This window comes from Branchiostoma belcheri, unplaced genomic scaffold (assembly GCF_001625305.1).
Source record: "Branchiostoma belcheri isolate BF01 breed outbred unplaced genomic scaffold, Haploidv18h27 scaffold43, whole genome shotgun sequence".
Lineage (NCBI taxonomy): Eukaryota > Metazoa > Chordata > Leptocardii > Amphioxiformes > Branchiostomatidae > Branchiostoma > Branchiostoma belcheri.
Genome location: NW_017804054.1, coordinates 1,307,702 through 1,335,168, shown reverse-complemented (window position 1 = coordinate 1,335,168; position 27,467 = coordinate 1,307,702). Strand labels below are relative to the sequence as shown.

Here is a 27,467-nt window from a genome sequence, read left to right as displayed (position 1 = left end):
CGCCCCTCTTTTAAAGATCCTAGTATTACTCAAACTCGAGAAGAATGTATCATATACCTCACATAGGACTCGTTTTGCATACATTCAACTAAGAAATCAAATACTTTATTCGTTTTATAAACTACCTACTTGAAATCGGTACACACACACTCGCGAGCAACATGGATATGAATACACAACAATATCAAAACAGCCTAGGTGTTTTAATGTATTATTTTAATTTTGAATCGTCATATTTGAGTTTGAGAAAACTATTTCGATAAAGACAAAGTCATACAGAGACCATTTATGCATTTAGTTTGAAAATAGATTTAAATGGCTTAGTTAGATGTTTTATTAAGGTAGGTTTAGAAGAGATGCTACTCCGGGTTCCATTTAATAAAATAGCAAACGAAAAAAATGCACGATGCCGTCAGAAGCGTTCAGAAATAATTCCCGTCGATAGCATGGAAACATGGCCTTATCTGGGAGTGCGACATATGAAACATACATAAAAAATCAGCCACTTTTATGGGGGCTTAAGGAGCCTAATTCAAATACTGCGACCCGCACTCTCTCCGCCGACTGTCTGTCACTGCATCTATTCTCCCTGATGGAGTCGGAACCCCAGTCACCCACGGGTAAGATATTTTCCATTACCCTTTCCATTTTTTTCCATCCAGCGGAATTGAGAGTGCTCCTTTCTAGAGGGAAATCCTCGATATTTACATTTCAGGGTAAAAAGCAGGGGAGTTTTTCCCGCTGGATGTTAAAGTGGTGCGCGGATTGCGCGGATGTTGTTCTGGGGTCAGAGAGGGCAGGAATTTCTAGAGTAGGACGGTATTGCTTCAGCGGCGCGAATTCTGTACGCTCAGAAAAAAACGGGGACTTCGAATTTTACCCCCATGACTGCTTCCTCTGTCTACCTTAACTTCGTCACTTGATCAGAAAAGGAGAGCGCCCAAATCGGCTTGGGTTTTACCCCGGCCCGCGGCTTAAATTTTCCCCAAGCGAGTCGTCTTCCAAGTCCTACGGTACACAGAATATGAGAAGGCAGTATTTGACATGGAGTTTGGTCGGTTCCGCCGGTCTTTCTTTCATCGCTCGCATGCCTATGTTAAACAACGGCGTTAGTTTATGTATTTTTGCGGACGAATTGGTTCCGTTATGAAGAGGATTACACCCAAAGGAAGAACGCAGGGATAAAGGTAGATGTCACAAGCGGAGAGAAAAAAAGAAGAAGAGCCACTGTTACGCACTATGGTTGAGTACACTTATGTCACTGCAGAAATATGTGCTCTATAGGTACGGCAGTGGAAAAACCGGTCCCTCCCATACCACAAAGTCATCCTGTGTTCATCTTCCCAGAACCAAACATACCTATGAAGTAGGAGACACGATTAGTGAATAGATTTTGCTGTTATTTTTCTGAAATTTCGTTCTCAAACGCCACTCAGATGTTTAGAAATACGTATGTTTGCAGACGGCTTAACACAAGTCGACATGAGGAGGTAGAAGAAACACAAATCTCTTCTTTATCCGTATATAGCATGATAAACACCGTACACCAGGGCCCTTAAGGCCCTTAAGAAATGCAAATAAAACCTAGATGATGTAAAAACCAAGAATACCAATTTTCTCTTCAAATGTAGAGCGGTTTTCAGAAGTCTGAGAAAATAGCACAATATGACGCGCCTTGTTATGAACATAAAATCCTACTGTTGCCTCTCCTTTTTTCTTCTTTGCTCTCAGAAATCTTTCCAAGCTCAAACTTGTCTGTTTGTCTGGGTGTTTGATTTCTATCCGTTAGATTTTAAATGTCAGACGATGTGTGTACTAAAGCGGCGAGTCTTTGCCAGGGTGCGACGTTAAGCGGGTATAGAAGTGCGGCGCTGATTTTTTAGCCCGGGGCTTTCTCCCAAAGTCTACCTTAAACACGGTAATGTAAGGTGGGTAATGCCCGCCACCTGATGTACGGTAGAAGTCAGGTAAAAGTGCTGTTTTCCTGGGGGCTCTGCCATCATAGTTTGTCAACAGAACAAAGCTCTCTCCAATCCTTCTCCCACCCCGCATGGCTACATGACGCACTCATTTGTACGGCCCGACAATGTTTGTGCGCGGCCTACCTCCTCTCATCCTACCGCCCAGCACCTTTATTGAGATTCCCCTGACGTGTGTTGGTCTTAACTACCCAAGGTAACACTCTTAAGGACAGGAAACGTACATACGAACCTTCTCTCACCTGTGTTTCACAATCACCAACACTATGTTTCAAATTTGGAAACGGAATTTTCATGCGACCATATCTAATTGCGTTAACAATTTAAAACCTTGTAAAGATATCAGGTGGCCAGTTTTGTGAACGTCTTTTACATAGTAATGTGGGTTCAACAAGACACTGCATTGCTACAATTCGTTTATATTTCAGGTTTTCAAAAACTCTACAACTACATTGTCAGCTAATACTAAAGCGTTATGTGAGCTTCAAATTTACTGTTTTTCAAAAAGTGTTTTTGTCGCAGCTATTTCTGTTATACAAATGTACTTCTTTCTCTCTTAGAATATTTGAATATTTGCATCGCTGTATAATTGGGGGTTATTTGTTTAGACAAAATACTCAAGCCTTTAGAATAACTTAACGCTGCCAAAATATTGCACGGAAGAATATCTACATGTGTGCCTTGTTGTTGTGTTTAAAAAGTTGACTTTCTCGTTGAAAAAAAAAACCTTCCTTGCACCCCATATGATCTCAATTTCCCGTGTATTAATCCCCACCTAATAGCACATTTTCTATGCTGCCTAATACTCGACATGAAGTCAGGTCGTTAAAACTAAATGCATATTTGTTCATGTCGTAAAGTGCCTCTGGTGGCATGACACAGGAGAGCCATCTATAATGGGACCACGCAGCTAAATTACGTTCTTTTTTAATGTTCCAATTGGAAAGTAATTGGCCAGTCCTTTTGAAGATGAAATTATGTCGAAGCGTCATTTGGTCAAATTAATGGATTAGAGGTACAAAAGAAAAGCGACACATTACTAGTTATGTAATCGTTTTACGTTGTAATGTGTAGAATGCTGCCGCAATGTGTGTTTGGGTAGAGCACATACGGACATGGTAAGGTGTATGCATTATGCACAGTAGTTTCGGAATGTGTAAGATTTTTGCCGGATTTTGGTAACATTTCTCGTTTAGAATTCCCCGTAGAATAATCATTGCTAGGGACCCGTACTTAAACAAGAATATGTTAGGTACAATTTCCAAGGGAATAACCCTAGTCCTTCCCCTACCGACATAAAAGATGGCGGCGCCGATTTCGCTGCAAAAATAATTCGTCGGTAAACATTTCTGGGCGCTCCATGCACCTGCGTTCAGCTTCTAAAGGGGAATTTTTTCCGCATATCCTTTGGTAACGACGAGGGGGATGTATCGTGCGTGGATGGTTGTAATCCCAGCACATATCGGGCGGATTTGGGTGGAGTATATTTCCGTTGAAAACGTTTTATCGCGACCGTGCAAGCATCACACTGACGCACCTACACGGCGCCATTAGCAACTAAGCGGATGAGCGCGGCTCACTTTCGTTCCTTTTCCCGTTTTCCAATATTTCTCTAACACTAATGCTGACAGTAAAACCTTGATATTCTTATTTTCGTGCTGTTTAGCCTTTCAGAACGACATCAACGAAGTGAACACTCTACATTTTCATACCCACACATTCTTGCGAAAAGCCTACCAAGTTGCGAACCTACATGTTAAGTTAGGATGCAAAAGACGTTTTGTTTTATGTTAAAATTGACTACAATTTTTTTCTGTCTTTTCACTGATTTTTTAAAAAGGTTTTTGGAAAGTAGACAGCGAAATTAGTTTCATCACAAAACTATGACGTGTAATAAAGACGATACAGATACAGTTTCTCACTAAATTATAAAGTATTGTTACCATTGAAATACATTTACATTTTTTTATGTTACATAGTATTTTCTAGTTCCAATGTATTGTACCAAGAAGATATTACTCGTCAGCGTCGTGTTCAGTGAACTTTCGATCGCCCAAATTTCTTCCCAGTTCCCCGTGAATTATGAATGCGTATATACATCTTTCATCGCTATTTGCACGGAGCCAATGAATATTTACTTGAGGATTTGGTCCAAAATGGACACAATTATAGCTGCAGAATGGAAGCTATCAAACACTGTCACCGTGCAGTCATGTATTTTTCAGAATCTAGGGTGAAACCGACCCGTTATGCGTCTATGTCGGCGTGACAGCGAAGAGTGTTCTTTTCAAGGTAGTCACTTTCTTTTACCTTACGCTGATGCGAGGTTGAGCCCTCTCAAATGGGATGGCATAAAATATTTACTAAATAAACATACTCCTTGTATTATGCATCACCGACAAAAATTCTGTCCTTGGAAAAGGTCGAGAAAGGAGGATGAAAGTCTGTGTTATGTGATATATTCTACTCCGTCGCACTTTTTGCGTTGGATGGTGGAACATTCTTACAAATTGATGGGTGAATTGAATGCTGCATATTCGTGAGAATTTTGTGTGCATGTTTTAATTTACCGAGCCCGGAAGTTCGACTATATAATTATCGATACCAAAACCTAATTTTCACGACACAACAGAGAAAATGTAGCAAACAGAAAGCCTAGTACTAATTTGTTAGTTTTTTTATAGAATACCTGTTTCAAAGGAGACTAGTACTACACTATGACAATATCTCTGCATAAAGGTATTACGAACAATTACCGAAAATGACTTGGAGGAATTGAAAATGCATGTAATACCGGATTATCATCTAAATTGAGGTATAATTTCAAGAACTGAATAAATAATGTACAAAACATGTCAAGTAAGACCAAAATTTTGAAAATTTTGGTGAGAAGTTTTTGGTTTTCGGCTGAAACCCATCAATGCAGTCTGACCCACCGTTGAAGGCGTCTCTATTTTCTCTTCATAGAAACGTTGCCTTTTCCTCTAGCGCGGACACTTCCAGCCTCCATCCAGAAGCTGCCTCTTGTTTGAAGCACAAAAATAAAATCCAATTCAGACGTGAGCGCGTTTGATGGCGTCCTCTTCGTTCCTTCTCGAAACAGAAGCACATTTCCAGTGTCAGTCCGTTTCCCCAAACCATCCCGTACGCGCGCGCTATCGCAGAATCGGAGCCCGGTGCCACCGCCTGCCCGGGGTTTTCTCCCCCGCTACTTCCTCGCCTCTCCCCGCTAAAGTGGCCGACTTGACACGCTGACTGCACTATTTTGAACCCGTTTGAGCTTTGGTACCCTAATACCCGACTCAGGACTGTTGTTTGTGAAAGGGATGTGACAATAACCTTGCCGATTTCGTCAGTTGGACTCGGGGATTTGTGCGAATATTCATGCTGCATTAGTCGGGAAGTACCCCTATCCCATCTATAGCTTGATCACTGGTAACGATAAGACAATGTCAGAAGTCGTCTTATGTTCTTAGATAACAAAGATTCTACAAAACAACCCTTCTGAAAGGATTTCTTAAGTCAAGTATAGCCTGTGTTAAAAACCCTTGAAATACTGTAGGTGACTTGCAATATTTACACAGCTCAAGTTGAAAGCCAGCCAGTCACGTAAAAAAGGGTACTTTACTGAAATGTTGTTCTAGTTGTGCGCATAATCCTCTGCTAACCCACACGCACACGCGACACAATCCGCACTGGAAACTCACCAAAGTAAAACTAAAAGAGTCAGGAGCTTGGAAGAAAACGACCCATGCTTAATTCTGTTGGCATGTCTAGTGTTGTCGAAAGCGCAGAAAGGTTTACAGGTATTTAACGGTAAACTCGCATATCAACAGTGAGCTTAGTCTAGAAGTATCACCGCGCGACTTGAACGCACACAACAATTTATCAACCTACTCCAGCATGGCGAAAACAAATTGTAATCCAGATGTTCATTTTGACACGGTGAGACCAGGATAAGATCTTCAATAGAAAGATGGCGGCGAGTGCTAGTATGAAGCTTTAACAGAAGGGCGCATATGGCTCAAACGTTTTCTGTGATAAAACCAGCGTCTACATATACGGTTTTATTTTTCGCGATGGCATTTTTCGTTCAACAGTATTTGAAAACCACGCCCTTGTCGAATATATGTAGTTTGTTGTGAAGCGATTATGACTTACAAATCTGTAAACACAAAGCGTTTTGTAGTGATTCAGTTTTTGATGAAACGTCGCAGCATTGCAAACATATTTCTGATCCATGGGTTAGAGATGCGATAGCCTGATTTGTGAGCCGGCGTTATCTCAACAGACGGCGGGCTGAAAATATGTCAAGATAAACTCTCTCGCCCTTGTAGAGCAGGCGACTTCTGCTCAATTGTGTACAAATCCCCGCACTTGAGAGGTAACATTCGGTGGCTGTCTGGCTGAGGAAGTGCCGGCGCCATGTTTACATAATGATGGTTAGGACGACCGTGTTTTCTAAAGTGAGTGGTAAGTCTTCGGTAAGTCTCGGCACACGGGACGAGTTGTCTCCGAGATTAACCGAACGGGCCTCTCTAGTAGCCATGTTTGGTGTGCTTATACCGGTGTGAACTCCAGTTACACCTCCGCACGCGTACGTGTGTTTGTCTCTCTTGTATCACCTGTCGTGAGGACAGGTGTTTTCAAGTTCTTTGATCCACCGCAGTGCGACAACAACACTCGCTACAAGTATCGAAATGGCGGGGAAATCCTAGGTGCACACAAAGTGTTGGTGCTATTTCTGTAGTGTTCCCCTGCTATCGGTAGATACAAACAGACGATTATAGTATCAGAGGTGTTGACGGGACCATCACAATTACCTACAGATACACACACACAGATGTGGGGTACTTGACATCGCTGGAGACTGAAAGTACAGCAAGATATGTGCCGACTTTTAATACTAGGAGACGGGTACTTGAAACGGGAACAGAGAAAAATGAACCTCTCTTTTATTTTGAAAGAAGCCACTGGCAAATATACTTCACCGTGGTATACTATGGTGATATTTACGATGTATATATGTTTTCATCAAGAAATTTTGAGACAACAGATCGAATTAGGCAACAATATGTCACTGAATGAGAATGATACAATGCACGTTTGTACTAGTATTTAAGACAGAATGTGGGAATGCAACATACTATAAACCAGTCGCTATGTTATGGCAACAGCATCAACATGTCAGCTCAGGGCGATACTGCAATTTTACACTCTGTTGGTTCTTATGTACGCACGCATGTTTGAAGAAAATTATTCATTGTTTTAGTAGGGAAAACAAGTGGCAAGAGCGCGTTGGGACGTTTTAAACTGACGTGCGAATCTGCTACTTGTTTGGAAAGGTTTGTGATGGTTTTTAGCAGTCAACAGTCTGTAGTTGAGAGCTGTGCGATTCTCGTTTGTCCATCTGTTTGAGGGAATGATTGACACATGCCGGACAGGTTTTCCCCAGCTGTCGTTAGGATGGAGGGAAAAGTGTGTCGACCCAAACCTTCCTCCAGTTATCTCCAGTAAGCTTCCGTCTGAAACAACCCGACTCCCGCTCAGGGACTGTCCTGGAATGTACAGAATTCTGCTCATTCTAACGCCTTGCCAAACTTGTCTGTAATTTCTCCTGCAATTTGCTCATTGTGTTACACATGGGACGCCAGGAGGGATGGCGAGAATGGGGGTGGGGGTGGCTAATGAAGATGTCTACACTCAACACCCAAAACAACACCCTAAGTCCTCTCGTGTGTCCAGTGTTGGTGGGAGGGCTAACGTCTTAAAGAAAAGTGGTGAGGAATGTACTGTGTGAGCGGAATATGGGCATACATATCTATGTCTGTAATTTGTGTGTTTAATAACCGGTACTATTATAGGTTATCATATCCCATCATTTGTAAGCGAATGGACGTCGTGTGGATGTCGTGTCGCGTAGGTTTTGGGTAGACGTGAAAAGTGACCTACCACGCGCCTGGGAGCCAACACCGCACGACCACTCTACAACCAACCCATCAACGCACAATATACGGCGCGGTTAGGACAATGTAGGGATCGGAAGTCATTCCCAGATTCGCATTTGTTCTCGTTTCTCTAATTAAGATAATGATTAAGAATTAAAGCCCATGAAAAGAGGCAATTTTTGTCGCTCGTGTTTCCACCTCTATGGGGTAGGTTTGATTGGCAGCGGGTAAATCCTATAATTGTATCGCCAGAGGAGAAGATAGGACAAAGCCACAGACTGCGTCTAACCCCGTCTCACGTTTCACACATTTTCCCTCATCATATCTACCGCGGAGAGTTATAAATACACTTCTGTGCAGTTTTAGGAAAAAGACTTTTAATGAAAAAAAAGACAAATAGTAAGCTTGCAACATTAAATCACCTGTCAACACACCTGTACATTATCTGCTGGTATTCAATGTCATCTAGTTCAGCAAAGAAAGTTCTAGCCGCATTGTTTAAAATTTCAATCCAAACTTTCAAAAACACCATGAATTCATGAAAAAGGGTTGTGACCAGTCACGGATAGGAACAGCAGTGGCCAATATTTTGATGTCAGAACGTGACTTAACTTGACATAAGAAGGCAGTTGCCCACCTAGGTGTTAAGTTATTGTGTTTTCTTTATGCAGAATATTTACAGTTTCAAATCTTTTTGTAATTTTACCCGTCAGCTTCAGGGATTGCATTTTTGTTGACGGCAGACGATGCCGTCATTTTTACAGGACCCTTATACTCGTACCTACCTGCACAGTGTCATGATAAAGACGGAAATGTTAATGACATTAACTCATGTAGCCCGAGGTGGTGCAGACAAAGGACTCCCTCAGACGAAATAAAAGCATATCTAACATCTTTGATTGTAAAGAGTGGATAGGAAGTTGCTAAGGACACTTCGTGATAGTTGAACAATAGGTTTCCACCGACCCTACCCTAGTACGCGGAATACCCTTCGGCGTAGCCAGCGCCCACGATGTACAACAATGCTCGCAACAAAGGGCGTCGGAAATTAAAATTGGACCCAATTGGGCAAAAATCGGACTGCGTGATACAGACGCCTTGAAATGGGCACGCAGTGTTTCTTGACATAATGAACACAAGTTGAAAACGGTACGGTTTGGAGGACGGACCTGTCCTATAGGCCGCCATCTTGGTTGTTGTACTATCCGCGCAGTCGTAGTAACTTCAATGACTCAGCGAGTTCAAAACATCACGCACGCACGCAGTCTGAGTTAAAAAAAACACGTCTTTTCTACCAAACATCGTTTACTAAAAACTACGAGGTAACAGTCGCTAACTTCTCACTCGCGAGTCAAGATTGCGAGTTCAAAAGTAGCAAAAAAACAAAATCAATGAAAGAAAAGCAGGGCGATTCTTTCCTGACGTTATCACTTTCGACGTTGGCGTATTTGGCCATATCCCGGTCTTACTAAATTAAAGCGATCCTGGATAGAATAAGCCCAATAAAGTTGCGGGGTGACACCAGTCTCTTAGCGTCGGGATTTTGGGCAAATTATTTTCCACCTTCTTAAGTCGGGACGTAATCAAGTGGTGTGGGTTTTTTTGTCAGCCGTTCAGGAACTGAGATATAATGGTGGGATTATGTCTCTTTTCACCCAAACGAATGCATTGACTGAGTTAAATTAAGATGCCTTTTAGCGGGACTAATTGGCGCATACCGTCTTCTGGGGTCAATCCGCTGTCCAACCGCGCCTGAGAGACAGTCGCACGCAAGTTAAGACCGGTCTCCTCCCATTTGGTAAAAACCCCGGAACTGAACCCGCGTCACCTGTGACACAGCCGGGCTGACCTTTCCCCTTCTGCATCTGGCAGAGAAAATCCCCACAACCCGCCCGCTCCCGTATCACCGCACAACATTGTCACCCCGCTTTAAGTCAGGTAAACAAGTTTTTTTTCCAACGAGCGCGTCGTCCTTTTCGTCCACCCCCGGGAAAGATGGACCACTTGCCGAGCGAAGCCGAGCTCCTCGCGCGGGACGCCATGCGGGACACCAGCATTCTCCCACCAGATCCCCCATTGCCCATTCCAGGCAAGTACCGACATTAATCTTGTTAAAAACTACGTTTTCGTGTCACTTGCTACTTGATGGTAGCTACGACTCGGGGTCGTGAATGTCGCCACACGGGGAGATTTTTCACCGGGACAGGTAGGAAAATGGGCTCGGGACCAGGACGGTAAAATGTTTATTCATGAGGGAAAAGCTTTGGGTCTATAGAGCGGTGCCGGCCCGCACGTTATGGCTGTGTTATCGAGCTTCTAACGTTTTCCCCCACCCAATCTGAGCTGGGGGCTTTAGTCGAGGAATTGAGCTTTGACTCCTCTATGCGCGACCGCCATCAATTTAACGTCTCGGGGATAGAGCCGTAGACAAGTACGGACTACTCCTCTCCACCTGCCATACAACCCCACAAAATACTCGACTTTCTAGTTCAGCAGAAAAACTACACAAATAGAGACCGCGACAGAGATTACACGTACTGAAAATAAAAACAGCAAAGGTTTTTTAATGGCTGGTTTGAAATCTGAGAGCAGATATAGTACACAAGTCAGTGTGCGCGCGAATTTGAGGGATTGCATGCAATTACACCTTTCCAATTCCTCTTGCCGGCTATCTGAACGTATCATAATTTCCATCCTGACGGCGATAGATCATATGAGTACCCTGGCCCATCATTTTTCAGAGCGGACAAGGGGTATATAGCTATCTGACTTTTGACACTCGTGAGCGGTTAGCGAATTCATAGACTAAGGCCATCAAGACTTGATAGGCCTTTATACCTTCATATCTGCTATTTAGGCTCCCCCATCCATATCAGTATGACGCCTGGCTTATAAACGCACCCGCTTCCAAGTCCATTTAGAAAATTTCGATGGAAGTTTCCCCAAAAAATTGAAGTCATTTATTTTACGATATCGAGTGCGCCACCCTTTAAGTGGAAGCGAGAGTGTAATAGATAGAAATTAACGGGGGCCATTTAGTGCGAAGATGGAATATCGGATTTTTGGGACTACCCATAGATCAAATGTTCCTGCGACTGGCGGTTGATCTGGCCTAACCATCCCCGGATCTGCAGAAGCTGAAGAGGATTTGCACTAGGCGAGATATGGCGCACTTCTCCGACAATTTTCAGGATTTGAACAATTACGGTGCCGTCCAGGCCGCGGGTGGGGCCGGCGGCGGGGAGGCTAGCGAGGATTGCCCCGAAGGTAGGCCGTGCGCGGTACGCTGGTTGTTTCCCCGGGTTTTCTCTAGTAACCGCACTTGTTTGACATGTGTATTCTACTTTCTGCACTTTCTGTATCTCTATTGTCTTGTTTATTTAGTCTTGTGCGGGATTTGGCTCGTGCGATGAATGGAAGTTTACATGTTGTAAAATTCGGCGGTCAACATGTGTATATTCTTCTGCACCGGTAGGAAATTGTCTTTTCTAAATATTCAAAAATACCGAAATACTTTCAAGCTTTCACAAAACTGCATATATTTGTAAAGGTTTACATATTTGTAAAATAACAGAAGCAATTTGAAAAGGAAATTTCAGAAATAATACTTATCAAGGTAATATTTACATAGAATTCTGATGATTTTATTTTGTAATAGCTTTTCATGGTAAACTTTCATGAAAACTGTTTGTTCAAGAGGGAAGAACTTAATAAGGTAACGTTTGTTCGCCTTTTTTCCAAAGCCGGTCAAAGTACTGTTTATGTCCGTGTAGCGTGTTCTCTGTGTGTTTGTCTAGAAAATCCTCAAGTTTGGAAACGCGCTGTAAAAAATATGGATGTTAATGATTCTGTGTACGGAATAGAACTGTCAGAAAAGATCCCTGAATTGACACCTGACAAAACCGTTCGTGCTGGAACACAGGTGAAATTTGCCTGGTTAAGATATTGGAAGACGTCAACATGCCAAATTAGAGTAACATATCTTGTTTCTGAACGTTCTTTTTAGTTTGCTAGCGCGGGTCTATTATGAAGCTCATCCAAGCGTTTTGGGAATCATTTGTCCGTGATTTTTAAAGAGGGACCTCTACAACAGACGAAGACATACGAGTACGGGAGACAACAATCCTATCAGCGACTGAAGTGGAGCGACTAACGTGTAGTAGGGGAAGAGATCCGTCTTTCTGACAGGTTATTTTGGGCCAATTTTGTCGTTTTATGGTCAATTATGGCTAGTGAGGCGTCGCGGCCGGCATTTGACAGTGTTATAATCTCAAGCCCCGCAATGATAGGGGAGTTTTGGAGAAGACTTGTGGGCCAAGCTTCGAGCCGCGGCCTTTAAGATTTCTGTCCCGCCTTCCCCATCAAGTCTTGATCTACCAGATAAAGGAGACACTATATAAATGGAAATGAAATAATTCCCCGTGATGGCACCCAGAGATAAATCGGACTCAGCAGATGTAGGATGTGTATCGGGGCCACAGTAGGGCGACAAAACCTCATATTTTAATAGATTCCATATAAAATCGCAAAACAAACCTCACGATCCATGCAGGAGAAATTAAACCTAATCCAAGTTCTAGTGTTATCACTCGCTTCGAAATCTCTGCAAGGGTTTTTTTTTGGCGGGACGTCTAGACTGAGTGTACCAAAACACATTGTCATCAGACAACGTGATTAAATTGTCCCCTACCAGCGTCAGCGACCGTGAAATATCGTTTTCATATCTCCCATTTTTTGTTTACATATGCTCAATGTCTTGTTAGCTGTCAATAGTCGAATCACCGATTTTGCACAGATGCAAAGAGCGCTCAGTTTTGGTTCAGTTTATCTAAACCCCAAATTTAGACGGCTAAGACCTACTCGCCTTTTAGCATGTGTACTGACCACCTTAATTTTAATCCATCACATCTAATTTGTTGAGCCGAAATGTTAAGGACTGAGGATGAATTTACTTAAGTGTTAAGATCTGTTGGTGTTAGTTGTGTTACGGAGATACTTAGGGATAGGGAGCAACCGGCTAACAAACTATCAGCGCAGTAAAACAAAAACAACATGGACATGTGGTTAGAACTTTGAGTCCAAATCCCAGCTATATTGAAAGTTATATTTCCTATAACACACGATATTGTACAATATGATAATACATACTAGTAATGGTAATCGTACCCTAGAATTGTAACAGAAACATTGATTGTATACTTAACGTTTAATCTGTGACAAGAAATGGAACGATGTCGTAAACATAATGACTGTCCAACAACACCATACAAATTGAACCCTTCATGTAGTGGAATTCTAGGTCCCCAAAAGGACAGATTTGTCATACTTTAAGTCTTTTTATAGTACTCTAACATAACTTCTAATTTAAAAAAAAAGGAATTTTAAAAGTATTTCTTTAAGTAGAAGAACTAACTTGCCCAAATTGTGGTAGTAAGTTCGGCCCAACGTCGCGTGTTGCCGCACTAAAGCATGGACAATATGGCTGTTTATAATCACACCAGATAAAACATGTTAGTAAAGTATTCAGCATCAGATGTTTCCTAATTACTTTACTTTGCATGTCAGGGGCTAATTGACGGGCATACTAGAAGTGATAGTAATTTGACAAGACTTATGCAGACTTATGAGGGTACACAGTATAGTAGTTACCGGTATTGTATGATTCTAGTCAAGGGTTCTAAAATTGCGTGTGCCCCTTTGCAAAAACGCTGTAGCCGCCCGTTTGAATATAATATTTGTCCTCTAATTAAGTTAACATTTCAAAGATGATGAAATAGCCCTTGCTTTCTCAAGAACGAAATGGAGTAGAGAAGAGTTCGCTTTATTTTTAATGTCACAGAAAAGAAGGGGAAACATTACTGGCATGAGATTGACATGTTAGTCGTTTATTAGCCCTATCACTGACACAGTTCTGCATAACTAACCAATATGAGACAGTGTTGTCCGCAAATACGGATGTTTGTGAAATCTATACACTGTTCTTTTTTTATTTCCTAAATTAGTGTGGATTTTAACGTATGCTCCGTCAAGCTCTACCTGTATATCATGACAAAGGTTTAGATAGGAACTATGATACTGAAACTATAGTTATGTCGTTGCTCATTTCTGTTGGTGAGGTGGATTTTGAGTAGTTTTGCGCCAGCCGGATAGTCTCATCAGCAGGTGTCAGTACAGCGGTAAATTCTGCGTAAATCCCGCCTTATTCACGCTTTTCTTAATGTAAAAACAACTGGGAACAGCTTGTGCATTTTTTCTTCATAATTAGGCAATACGTGACCGCGAAAACCGCAAAAATCATCTTACGTTTCTTTATGTCCAAATGCCTCAACAGTATATTCAGACATGAAGCGATTCTGTATGGATTGATTCCTTTTTTCCCTCTGGAAACTAGACCACTTGGTTCTTTAGGGTTTAGACAACGTTCTACGTGTTTAATACACTTCGCAAAGAGGTGGCTGCAAATCGTAATACCCTACCGAAGATCAGAAGAACCAAGAGGTCTTTGAAGATTTTGTTTGGAGACTCCAGACTGCCGATTATTATTACATAAAAACTGAATATGAACGACGCGGAAAATATCACTTTCTTATCCACGCCTGGGATTTTCTGAGACGTGATTCGGTATTTTCTTAGATCCTGGGTCAGTTTTTTTGGGTGACACGTTAAGAGTTACAAAGAACAACAAGTATTAAAGTATTTCAAGTAGGTGTTAATCATAGAATATGGTCTGGACTTGTACTAAATATACACTTAGCATGTTGACAGGGTCTTAAGTGGCGTATGGTCCTCTAAACGTAGCTTAGCTAATACGTTGGTATCGCTTATATACTCATGATACAGGTACAGATGTATCTTATTTATGCCTTTTTTTGTGAATTTTATTTTTACCCTCTTGTCCCAATCTTGCGATAGCTGTTGATGTTGTTCCATCTGGATCTAATGTTTTATTTAGTGCGATTGAAAATACCTTAAACGTTCTAAAGTCTGCCATAAGGTTGTATTATCAGTTACGAAGTCCAAGAGAATGTAGTATCTGTGGTTTATGCAGGTGTCCTTTCGCAGGTGTTTGTTGTAAAAAGGTATATCTTCAGTTAAATCCGTCCTTTCATAATCCATGACGACAGTTGAGTCATCCTAGTCGCTGAAATATGTCCCATTGTTTGGGCTATTTGGTTTGTTTCCACCCACAGTCCTGTGGTGGGTGAGTACCGATATGGGAGGTCTATACACTTCTCCAGATCTTTAGAAGAGATAGTATTGAAGACAAACTAGGCAGGGCTAGTTCTCACCTTCAACCAAACACGGTTCTGTTCTAATATTCATACCCGTAAATAAAATCTGTGTGCCCGGACAGTTCTCGCTGTTCGCCCCATAAAAAACGCGGACTGCTCACTAACAACTTTTATGACGAGGCATTTTTACGGCCACGTTTTCTCCTTTATGAGGGATACAATAATAATATATCAGTGCTTCGCCATTACACGGTCGAGGGAAGACGACTTAATAAATACTTAAAGATACCAGTCACATACACCCACAGGTACACACCCTTTAGACATATCACGACTTTGTTATAACCTTTCAAAGACGCCCTCTCCTCTCGCCCCAGACTGTACGAAGCATTACCAGATGAACAGGGGACCTTGGGGTAGATTTCACCCGGACGCCCTAGCTAGTAGCTGCGGGGGTACCCTAAGGGCAGTCCCTGACGGTTTAGTCGAGGCTCTGCCCTTGCTAAAACTACCTCTATAGTCATGTACTATATATAACGTTAGTAGGCGTTGTTTTAAGAGTTCATGTTCGTGCTCTGATGTACCCACGCTCTCTGGTTCAATGTCAAATCGTGTTTACTTTGAGGTGTAAGATTCCCCCCTCACGTATCGCAGGCCGACTCAAGCCGTGCAACACACGCCCTCCGTACGGCAGGAGATTACCTAGGAGCCGTCGAGTTAGCCCGGGACGGTAGGGTTTCTCCCGGTGTGCCCTGACTCGGTGACGGCACGCCACCTATGCTATGTTTGATCGCGGACTAGTACGGCTGGCAGAGAGGAAACAACAAAAAACGACAGTGTATTTTTGTCCAAAAAAGATGGCGCTCAGATATATTCTTCAGCATGTCCCTTGTGGCGGAATAATATAACATGTCATATCACAAGTGCACGCATGGTGTAGCTACGTAGACTGGACTCGCACGGAAACATGGGAGCCTGCTATATATACCAGGTTCTATAGCTGGGAGCTGTAACAATTTTTTTTTCAAAAAGTGCTCTCTTCCGAATACAAGATTCTTTTTAGCTATGCCTTTTTTTTACTAAACGTAATTACGGGGCAATCAGAGCCCATGCGACATTAGGAAGGGCTTATATGGTAAAATATAATGGGACTGTCCTCTCATGTTTAAGTGCTTACACGTCGGCTCGGGATCGTTTGTAGCTTGGTGGGCCTCATCATCGCCAATTGAAGATTACGATACATTTACATTAGTTTCATGTCGTCTCATATCTGCGTCATTTTACTCGATGACAGTTTAAGGCCATGATACCGTTTTGTGATACCAGCCGCTTTTTAAATGGCCACAGTGTTTGCTTAAAAAAAGGGTACTCTCCAAGCAGAGGTTTGGGTTTTTGGCTTATTTTTGGCGTTTTTTTAGGCTTTTTATCGGGGTTTCTTTTTCGCACTGGAATCTTGGGTTTGCGTGAAAAAAGATTACAGGGCAAAAAAGAAACCCCGATAAAACAGCCTACACTGACACGCCGAAAATATGCCAAAACCCAAACCTCTGCTTGAAGAGTTAAAAAAGTCTACATTCGCAGGCTTGTCCTCTTAAACTTAACACTGGAGTCTTCTGTTTTCAAATAAACTTGGTAAGAATTGAATGATGAGAAAATATTTTGTTGAAGGGAATCTAGAAATACCCCGTTGTGCGATATCTCTGTATCGTACCGAAATATCTTCTTATTAAAAACAAAGTTTCAACTGTCAGTAGACAGACGTTACCTAACTGTTTAGTCTTTACTCTGTGACTTGCGGTGATATTTTTTCCCTGTATATGTTTCAAGTTACTTTGAAAACTTGTTACCAAGTAGCGTTGGTGTTTTAGCACATAATGCCTAACATATCAATCTACCGCTGTATAAAAACAAAAACATCAACAAAAACAACTTGGTGTAAGTTATTCTGTGACTGTGTCGCTTTTAAAAAAAGGAAGCCAGCACACGCCAGAGTCTTAGTACTTCCGCGGGTTGTTCTTTGAGATACTTTGTAAGACGGTATGGGGGCCGGGAGGTGTCTTAAAGCTAGTCCATGCGGGAAGGGTCTCGCCGTTCGTCTCTTGAAGTTTTCACAGTTTGTTCGAATCACGTGGGGCGTGAATTCACCTGTCTGTGCCCAACACAATGCGGCACACTTTCTCGCGGCTTTGTCTTTCGTGACTTGTAATTCTTCGGACGATACCTTTCCCCACGCCCTGGTGAAATCCTCGATGGCCTGGGAGTGCGTAATCTTGTAGAAGTGGGGCGGCGTTTGGCGGCAATCTTTCCGCCGCCCCACGCTTTAGGCCGCCCTCAGAGATCATCCTTAAAAGTGTAAACAAGCGAGGCGACCCCAATGATGAAACAAAGCGTTTACTCATGACTTTTTTCTGGGTTTGTGGGCGAGAATGAAGAAGTAAACCGTGGAGGTGCACTTCCTGTGAAACTGTTTACCGAGGCCTTCCCGCTCGGGTGTATAATCCACGGCGAGCGGGCTGCCCTCATGCGCAGGGCGGCAAAAGGCGGTCCCTCAAAACGGTGAGCATTCCAAGCAAGCTTACTGAGAGAGAGCTCGACTAAATCCCTCCGCAAAGAGAGGCACACTTCAGGACACTGCTCATCTGTCGGGAACATCCACGCATGAGAGAGGAGGAGGGAGGAGCCGCATCTCTCTTCACGCCATCAGACTAGCCCAGTGGCGAGTGATGGGCCGCCTGCAGATGCGGGTACGGCATCGGGAAAATCGGGCCCGCGCAAATCGACTGTTCTTCCAAAATTGATGGAGACGCACTGCCTGATCATCCGCGCTGGCGCTAACTAGGCACTTCGTTTTCAGCCCCCCCACTGTCAAGTTGAGAGAAATATTTATGAAGCTGGCTTACCGTGGCCTGCTATCGCGCCTCTCTCCATCTGCTCAGCTCTCAGTCCGCTTTGGTCGGGCTTTTTTCTGAAAGAGTGAAGAAAGGAATAGCGAAAGGAAGAAAGACGTGAAGAGATAAAAAAGAGAGGAACAGGTTTTCTCTGAGCTTTCCGGGCAAGATAAATGGCAAGGGTGTGTTAAAGTTGGTTTTCACAAACACGGCAACTATCAGATAGTTTTAAACGGATTACAGCAACTTTATTTCTCATTAGCGTTACCATTTGCAAGAAAAATAGCGGTTAATGGGCGCCCTGATGGGTTTGTAATGCAAGCAAACATCTCCGTAGTCCCCGAGAGCTGCACCGGCCCGCCAGTTGGCTATCCCCGGCTTCGCACGCCTAAATCCCTGGCCAAACAAGCCAGCAGGCCGGCCTCTCAGCACGAGCATACTGCCCGGTAAGACTTTAAACCGTCCTCGGTAATTCACGGGGCTCACCAGCGCTCGTTAGGGGTTTTTCTAACAATCACTGTTTGTACATTTCCACAATGCAATACCTTGTTCAGAGGCTCTTGAACACAGCCCCGACAGTCACTCCACAAATGAAGCCGGCTTTCCACAAACCCAGAAGTAAACTATTTTACCTTTCTACCCAGATAAAAACAATCTCCTGCTCGGTTTAGTACCCTTATTCATCTAGATTGGCAAAGACCGCAAGTGGCTTGCCTCTCTATCTCCCCCGAATATACGCGGGGATATACTAAATAAAATAAATAATATCTCTGCCTTAGTCGGACTTACTGGCGACTTTGCGGCAAAGCCCGATGATTTTGCCCGTTCGCTATCACACTTAGAAACGAAAATAGCCAATCCGTTTCGTTTAGGATGAAGGACTTGATAGATTTCGTTTGTGGTGATGGAGAATCTAATGAGACCGGAGCCGGCTTGCCGTGCCCCAGCACTTGACACACGGGGTAATTCGGAGGGCCTGTCTAAACCGCGAAACTCCGTCCGGCCCAGACAAAACTTATTAAACTCAAATTGGATAAAATCGTCTGGATTTCACGTGGATTAATGCAAGTTTTCGCTTGTGTAGGAGGCTATTTACCGACAGATTTGAACAGACTCTTCGAATTAAGTCGCGCTTCTCTGTCAGCGAGACGACCGGGGTCCGATTCTTGTCGCATGTCACCGCGGGTTTCTACAAACGACGTACCTGTCAATTTCACACGTCGATTTCGTCTGAAGCATTTGCCCGGAAATTGGCTTACTCATCTTGTTTTCGTCTTGTAGATTTCATGGGAGCCCATCCTTGTGGTGTGCATTACCGAAGTTCCCAACTGTTGACTTTTCCTAAACCTCCCGTTTGAATTTCCATAGCTTGATTCAGGCCGTGTAGGAATAACACAGTAATCCCAGTCTCGCAGCTATGTATACAAATAAAGATGCCTCCTCTGTATTAACCCAAGTGCCGTGTTTATTCTCTTCTAAACATCCAAGAGTCGTTTTCAACCCCGGAGCCTGACCTCTTAGTTCCTGTCTTCCTAGTTTAGAAAGAAAATAAAACGCCAATCTGGCGGCTTTCTTTTGACTTTGTTTCCCAATTGCATTCTGGTCGGGGCATGTTTCTCTTAAGGGGACCACCAAGCTAGTCATTTTTCTCTGCCTTGCTTATTATTGATGAGGAAATGAAACTGGATAGCTTCTCACAAGGATTACGGCTTGATCCCGATGTGCTCTGATCGGGAGAAAGGCTAGTGGTGGGGAGGGGACCATGTGGAACACATTGTGAAGACCAGGAGATGTAATCGAACAAGTCTCCCCCAGCTGTCGCTTCCACACAGATATCTTCTCCCGCGCCCTAATAGTACCAAGCTTCTTAATTTTGACAGGACCCAGGGTTCAAGCCCCCTCCCCTCTCCGGAAGTCAACTAACGAGACATATCAGCTTAATTGAAGGAGGTCTTAAGCTAGTAATTGGTGTACCTGTAAAGCCGGGGACGGGGGGATGTGCTGTATAGGATTCGTTTCAAGTTTCCGAGCTCCTGCGTGTGTGTGTGTTTTCTAAACCGCCGGCCTGGTTTCCACCACAAACTCGGGGAAATGCGATTTCGTCCGGAGGAGAATAGGCGAATAGAACTCGACCCTTTCACGAGCGCAAATCTAATCTTTCAAACCCTAACGTGATTTTCTGTCGGGAAAATTGGAGGATGTAATTCAATTGTCCGCTGTGCTTATGTTGTGAGATATTTGGTTAGATACGGAACAAACTCCCGCTCCTCCCAATCAATTTCAACCCAGGCTAATTACCGCGATGACTCTGCCACTGGGAATCCTAGAAAATAACCATACGCATTTATGAGGGGCTGTTATATAATAATGGTGGACTCAAACCGACCACATACCGAGACTCATCTTGCTTATTTTAAATTCTAACAATCATTTACAAGTTACTGATTTCTAAACTAGCTAACTGATTTATATAAACTAACAGGACGATTTGTGCGACGTACAAATAAAACAATAGCAACAACAAACAAGTTAACAGAAAGTACTTGTGTGTGGGGAGTGTTGAAAACATTTAATTCATCCTTTGAGGAAATCAGCATAACACAATCAAATCGCCCCCCAATTACTAGTATTTAAGATTCTCCAGCCGATTTCATTCTTGGGCAAATACAGTGGTTTTATCGGTATTATTGAGTGGGTGTGAAGCTTTTTTCCTCTGGTCTATTTGCTTTAGCCTTTGTTAGAGTTGTTTGCGGCCCCGCCCGTTGGAGCCGGTAAGGGCCTGGGTGTGTATTGGAGGGAGATGTGTATTACCATGTGTATTGACCGTAGCCTCCTGTGCAGGCCTCCGGGCGGGTGAGAGTTCTGATACTGCGTTTTGTAGAATGTGTATTTTTAACGCGTTCTTTTGCCGGCAAATCCTACAACCAGCCGCCCAGACAAGGTTTGCACCCGCCACGGAGGCCTGCACATGAGGCTAATGTATTGACCGTACCCGGTACGAGTTCTCCAAAGTCAAAACCGTACATCCTGATTCCGTAGATTCCTCGCCACTTTTTCCGTGCGTTTCCACGCTAATTTGCCCTTGTCTGGCGTAGGTGATGTAATAGGAAGAACCGTGTTAGAGGTAATAAGACAGTTATTTCTGACTTACGAGGTCCGTCTGGCCCCAGGATTTCCCACACCAGCCGCTGTCTTTTGTTATGACTAAAATGATTGACATTACGAGCCCCCGGGCCAGCCATCTCTTATGGATCCCGTCCGGTAGAAACGTGGCAGATAAGGAAATCATGGTTTGTTAAGTAGGGTTAGGTCAGTATTGTTGAGTTAAGTAAGCCCAGTGGCCATCCACACAGGTGTTATTACAGTTCTCACAACATAACCCAAAATATCCACGCGTCCTTTTTCTCTCAAACCTCTTTATAAAGATGAGAAAAATCTTCAATTTTCCGACGGAAACCATGAGATAAGAAACCGTAGACATGGAAATGATTTCGGCGCGAAGAATCCTTGGCGCATCAGACAGGCCAGTTTGTGTATTGATGGGGAAATGATAAAGCCTGGAGATAATATTCACCACGGGGGACTCATTGTACGCCCCTCCTCACTCGTTTCGTTTTAATATAATGTTAATCAGTGTTCTTACAAAGTGTTTATCCCTGCCATACTTGAAGGTGTGTAGTCTATTCAGACAGGGTTTAAGTCCTGTGGAGTTGTTGTGTATTACGTGTGGGGGGAGGGGAGGGTTTTTCCCGAGCACAAGTGTTTTCCTTGTTTGTTGCACCTGCCGAGTAAAGAGAAAAACTGACAGGTGTCGGTACTTGAGACTTCGCGGTTTAAAAAAATCAGCACGACGAGAAAGAATAAACCAACGGTAAAAGTTTGGCGTGTGGTGTGTGCGGGTGAACCTAGGCGGCGCGGCAGTGCGGGAGTGGCGCAGCCTGCCGGTGCAGTTCCGACGCCATGGTGGCGTGACCAGACCGTGCGCCGACCGGCCCGCGCCAGTTCTGACTAACTCCGCAAATCTGCAGACGACATTTTGAACATACCGCAGGTGTGTTCCCGAACCCGATGTAAACAGTCTTGTTTATGTTCTCTCGCTGTCGACAATTTTGTTGGGGGTTCGACTTGCGTTCTCAGAGCAATTAGAGCGTCAAAATAGTAGTTTTGCGTCGCTGTCCGTCCAGTCATTCCGGTCGGAGAGAGGGAAATCAAATTAGGAAGAGATTTGGGGACGCGCGGTGATTGGTTCATGGCGGCGCGCGCGGGGCACCCTGGGATGGGAAGGTTGGTGTCGTGACGTCATCACCATACATGCTCAAATAGACAGGGGACTTGCACATCCCGCGCATAGATCTCGGGCTAAGCGACCATAAGCCGATTACAAACATATCTAAGGAGGACATCGTGCAGTGCGAGTATGTCGTTCCCGTCGCTTCGTCGTTTTTGATTTATCGCTCGTCGACAGATCGGCCACTCCGCAGCTCGTGTCGGACGCCGTACGAGGACCTGGCATTCCTGAAATCGCTGCACAGTGCACCGTTCCCATCGTTAACAGAGCTAAAAACTTAATCCATAATAATTGATGAATGGACACCTTGAACGACTCGCTGAGCTTAGAGCAGCTTGTGAGCGTAAGCCCACGGAGAAGCCAACTGACTATGGCCGGGATTCCACCGATCAACAACAGTGGCACAAGTACGGGCAGCGCATTGGACAGCACGGCGGTATCGGGAGCTCACACCAGCCTGGCCGGGACAGATAGCAGCATGGACTCCACACACGGCTCCGGAGGTACAGACCCACTCCCCACTACTGTACTACTACTACTACTACTACTCCACGCGCCGTGCGACGGTGCCCGAGCTCTGTAATTTGTGTGGCTTGTGCGATGTTGGGTCTGCTCGGTCTGCTCGCGAGCATGTAGAGCGTGGCCCCGACCACGAGTAAGGTGCCGCCGAGTGCCGGCGAGCTAACCTGCGCTCCCGTGCTGTGGGGGTGTGTAGTAGTTGTTAGGCAAAAATCCGCCGTGCCGGTACCGAGAGAGTCCCCTAACCCCGCTCCAAATTACCCGTGTCGATCCTTTCAATCATGGGAATTTTCACGGTAGTTGTTTTTGTTGTGCCAACAGTTATACTTTGTCTGCAGTTTTGTTTTTAATGAAGAAGTGTACAGATCACAAGTTTGATGAGCGATACAGGAAAAAAGGTCCAATGCCTTTGCGGTAACTGTGCGCTGCGCCAGCGTGCTTTACGTGGATGTGTATTCCGAAAATGGACCAGCTTGTCGGCGCGGGTGTGCGACAGGGCCCTGCGCTCGGGCCTGAAGTGCCGGGGAGGTGTAGGAAATGTTCGTACCTGTCCGTTAGGCTAGCTTTGTGTATCACCACCAAACAAATCACGACTTCCATTGGCAGAAAGCCCACCGGTCTCCCGCATTATCTTGCCTAAAATGACTTCTTGATCCTTTTTCAACAAACTACAAGTTTGCAGTGGTCCCTGTTTATATTTATTCTTCCCACTTTCGTTATGTCATATTTATGTTTCCGGATGTGCACTTGCCATGCCCGCGCGCTATTCTAACCCAAAACCCATCTTTTCTCCCTAATTATGACTTTGTTTGACGTTGTTGAAGAGAGAACACAGGGCGAGCCCTGCTCGGACATTGTGTTGCAAATGTGTGGGGTCAGGTCCCGCCGTAAGGAGTAGATGTGACTCGGCCATGTGAAGTGGCACCCTGGGCTGGTGTACGACGGGGAGCGTGTGTCGGAATGTTAGCTCAGTTCTGTTCTGTTCGCCATGCCCTGCTCACCGCCGTCTCCCTCTCTCTCCCCTGCAGCGGCCACGGTGTCGGCAGGCTCGCCGGTCGGCAAGGACTCCGGCAGCGGCTCCACGCCGTCCACACAGGACGTCACGCAGGACGACGACGAGATGCGGAAGCGACGGCGGCAGCGTCGGCAGAGGACGCACTTCACGTCTCAGCAGCTCCAGGAGCTCGAGGCCTCCTTCGCGCGGAATCGCTACCCCGACATGGCGACCCGGGAAGAGATCGCCGCCTGGACCAACCTCACAGAGGCCAGAGTTAGGGTGAGTCTTCATTCTCGTACTAATTTACAGTAGGACAAGAGTTAGCTGTCTTACTTGAAGACGTGTGGCTGTCTCGTCACTTGTTCGGGGCCCTACTCGTCAATCTAGATCAACCAGCCAGCTCTGTAGTCAGAGATTTTCCTCACATCGCCGATAGACCGCAGACGAGCCAGGAAGATTGATATCATATTTGGGGAAATCACAGAAAATTGAGAGCCCTGACTCGGTTAGCCTTGTTAATTTTTGACCCCAGCACGAATTATTCAATTGCCCTAACTCGCCTTCCATTCATAAATATCAGTGATCGGACCTCTTCCCAATTGTTGCTTAATGTTTTCATTAGACGGGGGATTTAAAACAATTTTTACAGTCGCTTCACGGTTGAGTTGCAAATTATGTCGGAAAAAATGAGAGGCGAAGTTGTCCTGGACTACCTGTGCATGTACTGAGGAAACTGTTAGTGCCAGCGCGTGCAGGTCTCTCACGCCGGGCTAGTTTACCGTCTCAGGTCCCGGACCCCGCGGTTTGTACCCCAGGCACCCCGCCGATGTGCTAAGGCCAAACATTTGTCGAATTTGTTTTACTTTAGTTCTACTCGCCATAGAGATGTAACAACTTCAATAGGCAGCAGCTCGTAAACCACGCCACATAATCATTAGCGGCTGGAAAGTTTAGCCCGAATATAAAGGCGGAGGTTTTCACTCGGGTGGATTTTGTGTTTTGACGAGGGTGTACTCCTGTCCTTTTGTCACCCCACGGAGTCATAAATATTGCTCGTGGTCGTAATACAGAGTTTGTCTCCCCGGCCTCAGAAGTATTTATCTCGCCATATTGCTAATGAGATTTTCTGAACAATTGTGTTATGAACCCGGGAATAATAGAGCCCATCAATCGTGTGTGTGAGCGGAGGGCCGGCGGAGGACAGCCCACGTCGTCTGTACCGTAGCGCCGGGCCGCACAACCCCGGTTAGGCGATCGGAATTCCCCACTTCAAAGCAGAGATTATCCCGTAAATTTTACTGTAGTCTTGATCACGGGGGTAATATACGGCGTCTGATAAAAGTAGAGTGGTTTGCTTTTGACATGGTAGTTAGCTTTATTACGTATTCAGCGTGCGTACATGTCCGGAGAACTTGCCGGGGGTGTGGCATGTAGGAGATCGACGGGGGAAAGCGCTCGGTTGTGTGATTAAGATTGTTTCATAAAAACAGATCAAAGTAATTTTTGTCAACTGTTAAAACAAAGCCTTACGGGTGGTTTGGCTGAATATCTGTGGTTTTGTTGTCTGTGTCTGTGTCGGACCGTACGGCGGTATCAGTAGCCGGGAGCTGATCCCTCCAAATCCCTTTCTGCGCCTGGTCTTGAGAACAGGCTACCGTCAACAAATGTGTCAAATTCAGACAAATTTTGATGAATGACAATTGGAAGAAGTCCTGGCAGCGCCCTGGGGCTGGAGTACTCTTGCCACCGAGATGGTGGGATTGTTTGGAGAGCTTTTCGTGGTGTTTATGTTGACTTACGTGCTTTTTTCTGTCTCTCTGATTGTTGTCAGGTCTGGTTCAAGAACCGGCGAGCCAAGTGGCGGAAGCGCGAGCGGAATCAGCTGGGGGAATTCAAGAACGGCTTCGGTCCTCACTTCAACGGGTTGATGCAACCGTTCGACGACGGACTGTACTCCGGCTACTCGCCGGCTTACAACAATTGGGCGGCGAAGGTGCCGAGCCCGCTCACCGCCAAGTCGTTCCCGTGGGGACTCAACTCCAGCGGCGTGCCCAACGTCAACCCGCTGTCGTCTCAGGCCATGTGCTTCACCCCGCCGACCACCATCGGCACCGCCACCACCATGGTGCCGAGCATGAACGTCGGCAACGGCTTGAATTCCCTGAGCAGCCTGCAGAACCCGACTGTGGCGCCGTGTCCGTACGCCTCCCCCGGGCAGCCTTACGCCTACCGTGAGCAGTGCAATTCCAGTATCGCAGCCCTGCGACTGAAGGCCAAGCAACACTCCACGTCGGTCGCGTCCAGCTTCTCCTACCCAAGCCCCGTCCGTCAACAAACCCTCTCCGCCTGCCAGTACGCCGTCGACCGGCCTGTCTGACTGTCCTTCCCGACCCCCTACACCAACCGTTCGTAGGACATTTTCCCGCAGACTGAAAAGACTCTGCACACATTCTCCTCTATCTACAAACTCTGAGACTATACCGCTGAATCGACCCGATTTTTCGTGGAGAAATCATGTAAATATCAGAGAAAAATCAAAGAGAATGGACTCTTTATTTAAACGTTGGCGTATGGGATTTGTTTGCTAAAGAAATGAATTAAAGACAAATTATCTTTATGTTAGAAGAAATTAATAGTTCAGTAGATACACTCCTTGTTTCACGCACTTAAAGGTTTTAAGAAACTGTTCTTGTTTTTTTTCCTTCACGGAAAAAAAAAGAATTCCTAAAGTGTATTCAGCTGTTCAGAGTTCGTCGATTCCAGTATTCAACATTTTATCGATGTTTTATATCGAAAATAGAGTATAACACATAACAGATGTAGGTTGTTCTTAGATTTTATATATTTTATCACACGTATTGTAAGAGATCATTCTATTTATGTGGTGTCAGCTGTCGATATTTAAAGCACAACAATCCACGCTTTCGCTGCGTAGTTGAGAAAAGCTGTATGTTCTGTAGATGTTGTTGTTATTTTTCTTTCCTTGTCGTTCTATGCTTATTGATTCCAGAGTGCATCCAATCGTCGCTTGTATATCTTCTATTGTGCCTACAGAAAGTAAAACTCCTTGTGTATAGATGTTCCGTATTTGTTTCGCAGAGAGACATCCTCACTCAATGGACGAAGAGAATCTCTGTACATTAAAAGAGGGTTTAAAATCTATCTTACTTGTCCAGTTGTTATGCTCTGTTTCCTTAGTGCTTGTGTGTGAGAGAGAGTGTGCCCCATGAGTTAGTATTATGTCCAACGTAATAACCTTTCCCATACAGGTTAGCTATTAACATCTGTCAGACGGTAGGAGTTGTCATAATTTCTAGGAAAATTTCATCTGTCCGCCAACTGGGCTAATCCTCTGTCGGAGCTGTAGGGTATGTATGTATGTATGGAGTATGTTACATCTCCGCATATGCCAACAGAGCAAAACGCCAGCTAGTCAGACAAATATGCGAGATTTGTCCCCTCTCTTGGTCCGAGACGGACACGGTAGGCACCCAGTAGCCCCCCTGCTGTATGTATGTACGAATATATGTATGTATGTATGCATGTATGTGTGTGTGTATGTATGTATGATAGCATCAACCGTAACAAGCCAACCAGGTCACAAACAACATTGGCA

At 44.6% G+C, this 27,467-nt stretch overlaps 1 protein-coding gene across 4 annotated transcripts in view; it reads left to right on the top strand.

Moving 5' to 3' along the window:
• Positions 1 to 27,013, top strand: part of LOC109478334 (pituitary homeobox x) — a 37,728-nt gene extending 10,715 nt beyond the window's left edge. The window contains exons 1-3 of one of the 4 annotated variants that reach the window (XM_019779838.1): positions 9,714 to 10,016; positions 23,883 to 24,130; positions 25,683 to 27,006. In XM_019779838.1, coding sequence (XP_019635397.1) covers positions 9,923 to 10,016; positions 23,883 to 24,130; positions 25,683 to 26,228 — 888 coding nt within the window. In that variant the 5' untranslated portion in view covers positions 9,714 to 9,922 and the 3' untranslated portion in view covers positions 26,229 to 27,006. Of the gene's footprint in view, positions 1 to 9,713; positions 10,017 to 22,356; positions 22,839 to 23,215; positions 23,394 to 23,882; positions 24,131 to 25,682 lie in introns of those variants that run through there. The other 3 variants (XM_019779837.1, XM_019779839.1, XM_019779835.1) reach the window with 3 other exon arrangements.
• Positions 27,014 to 27,467: the final 454 nt, after the last annotated feature.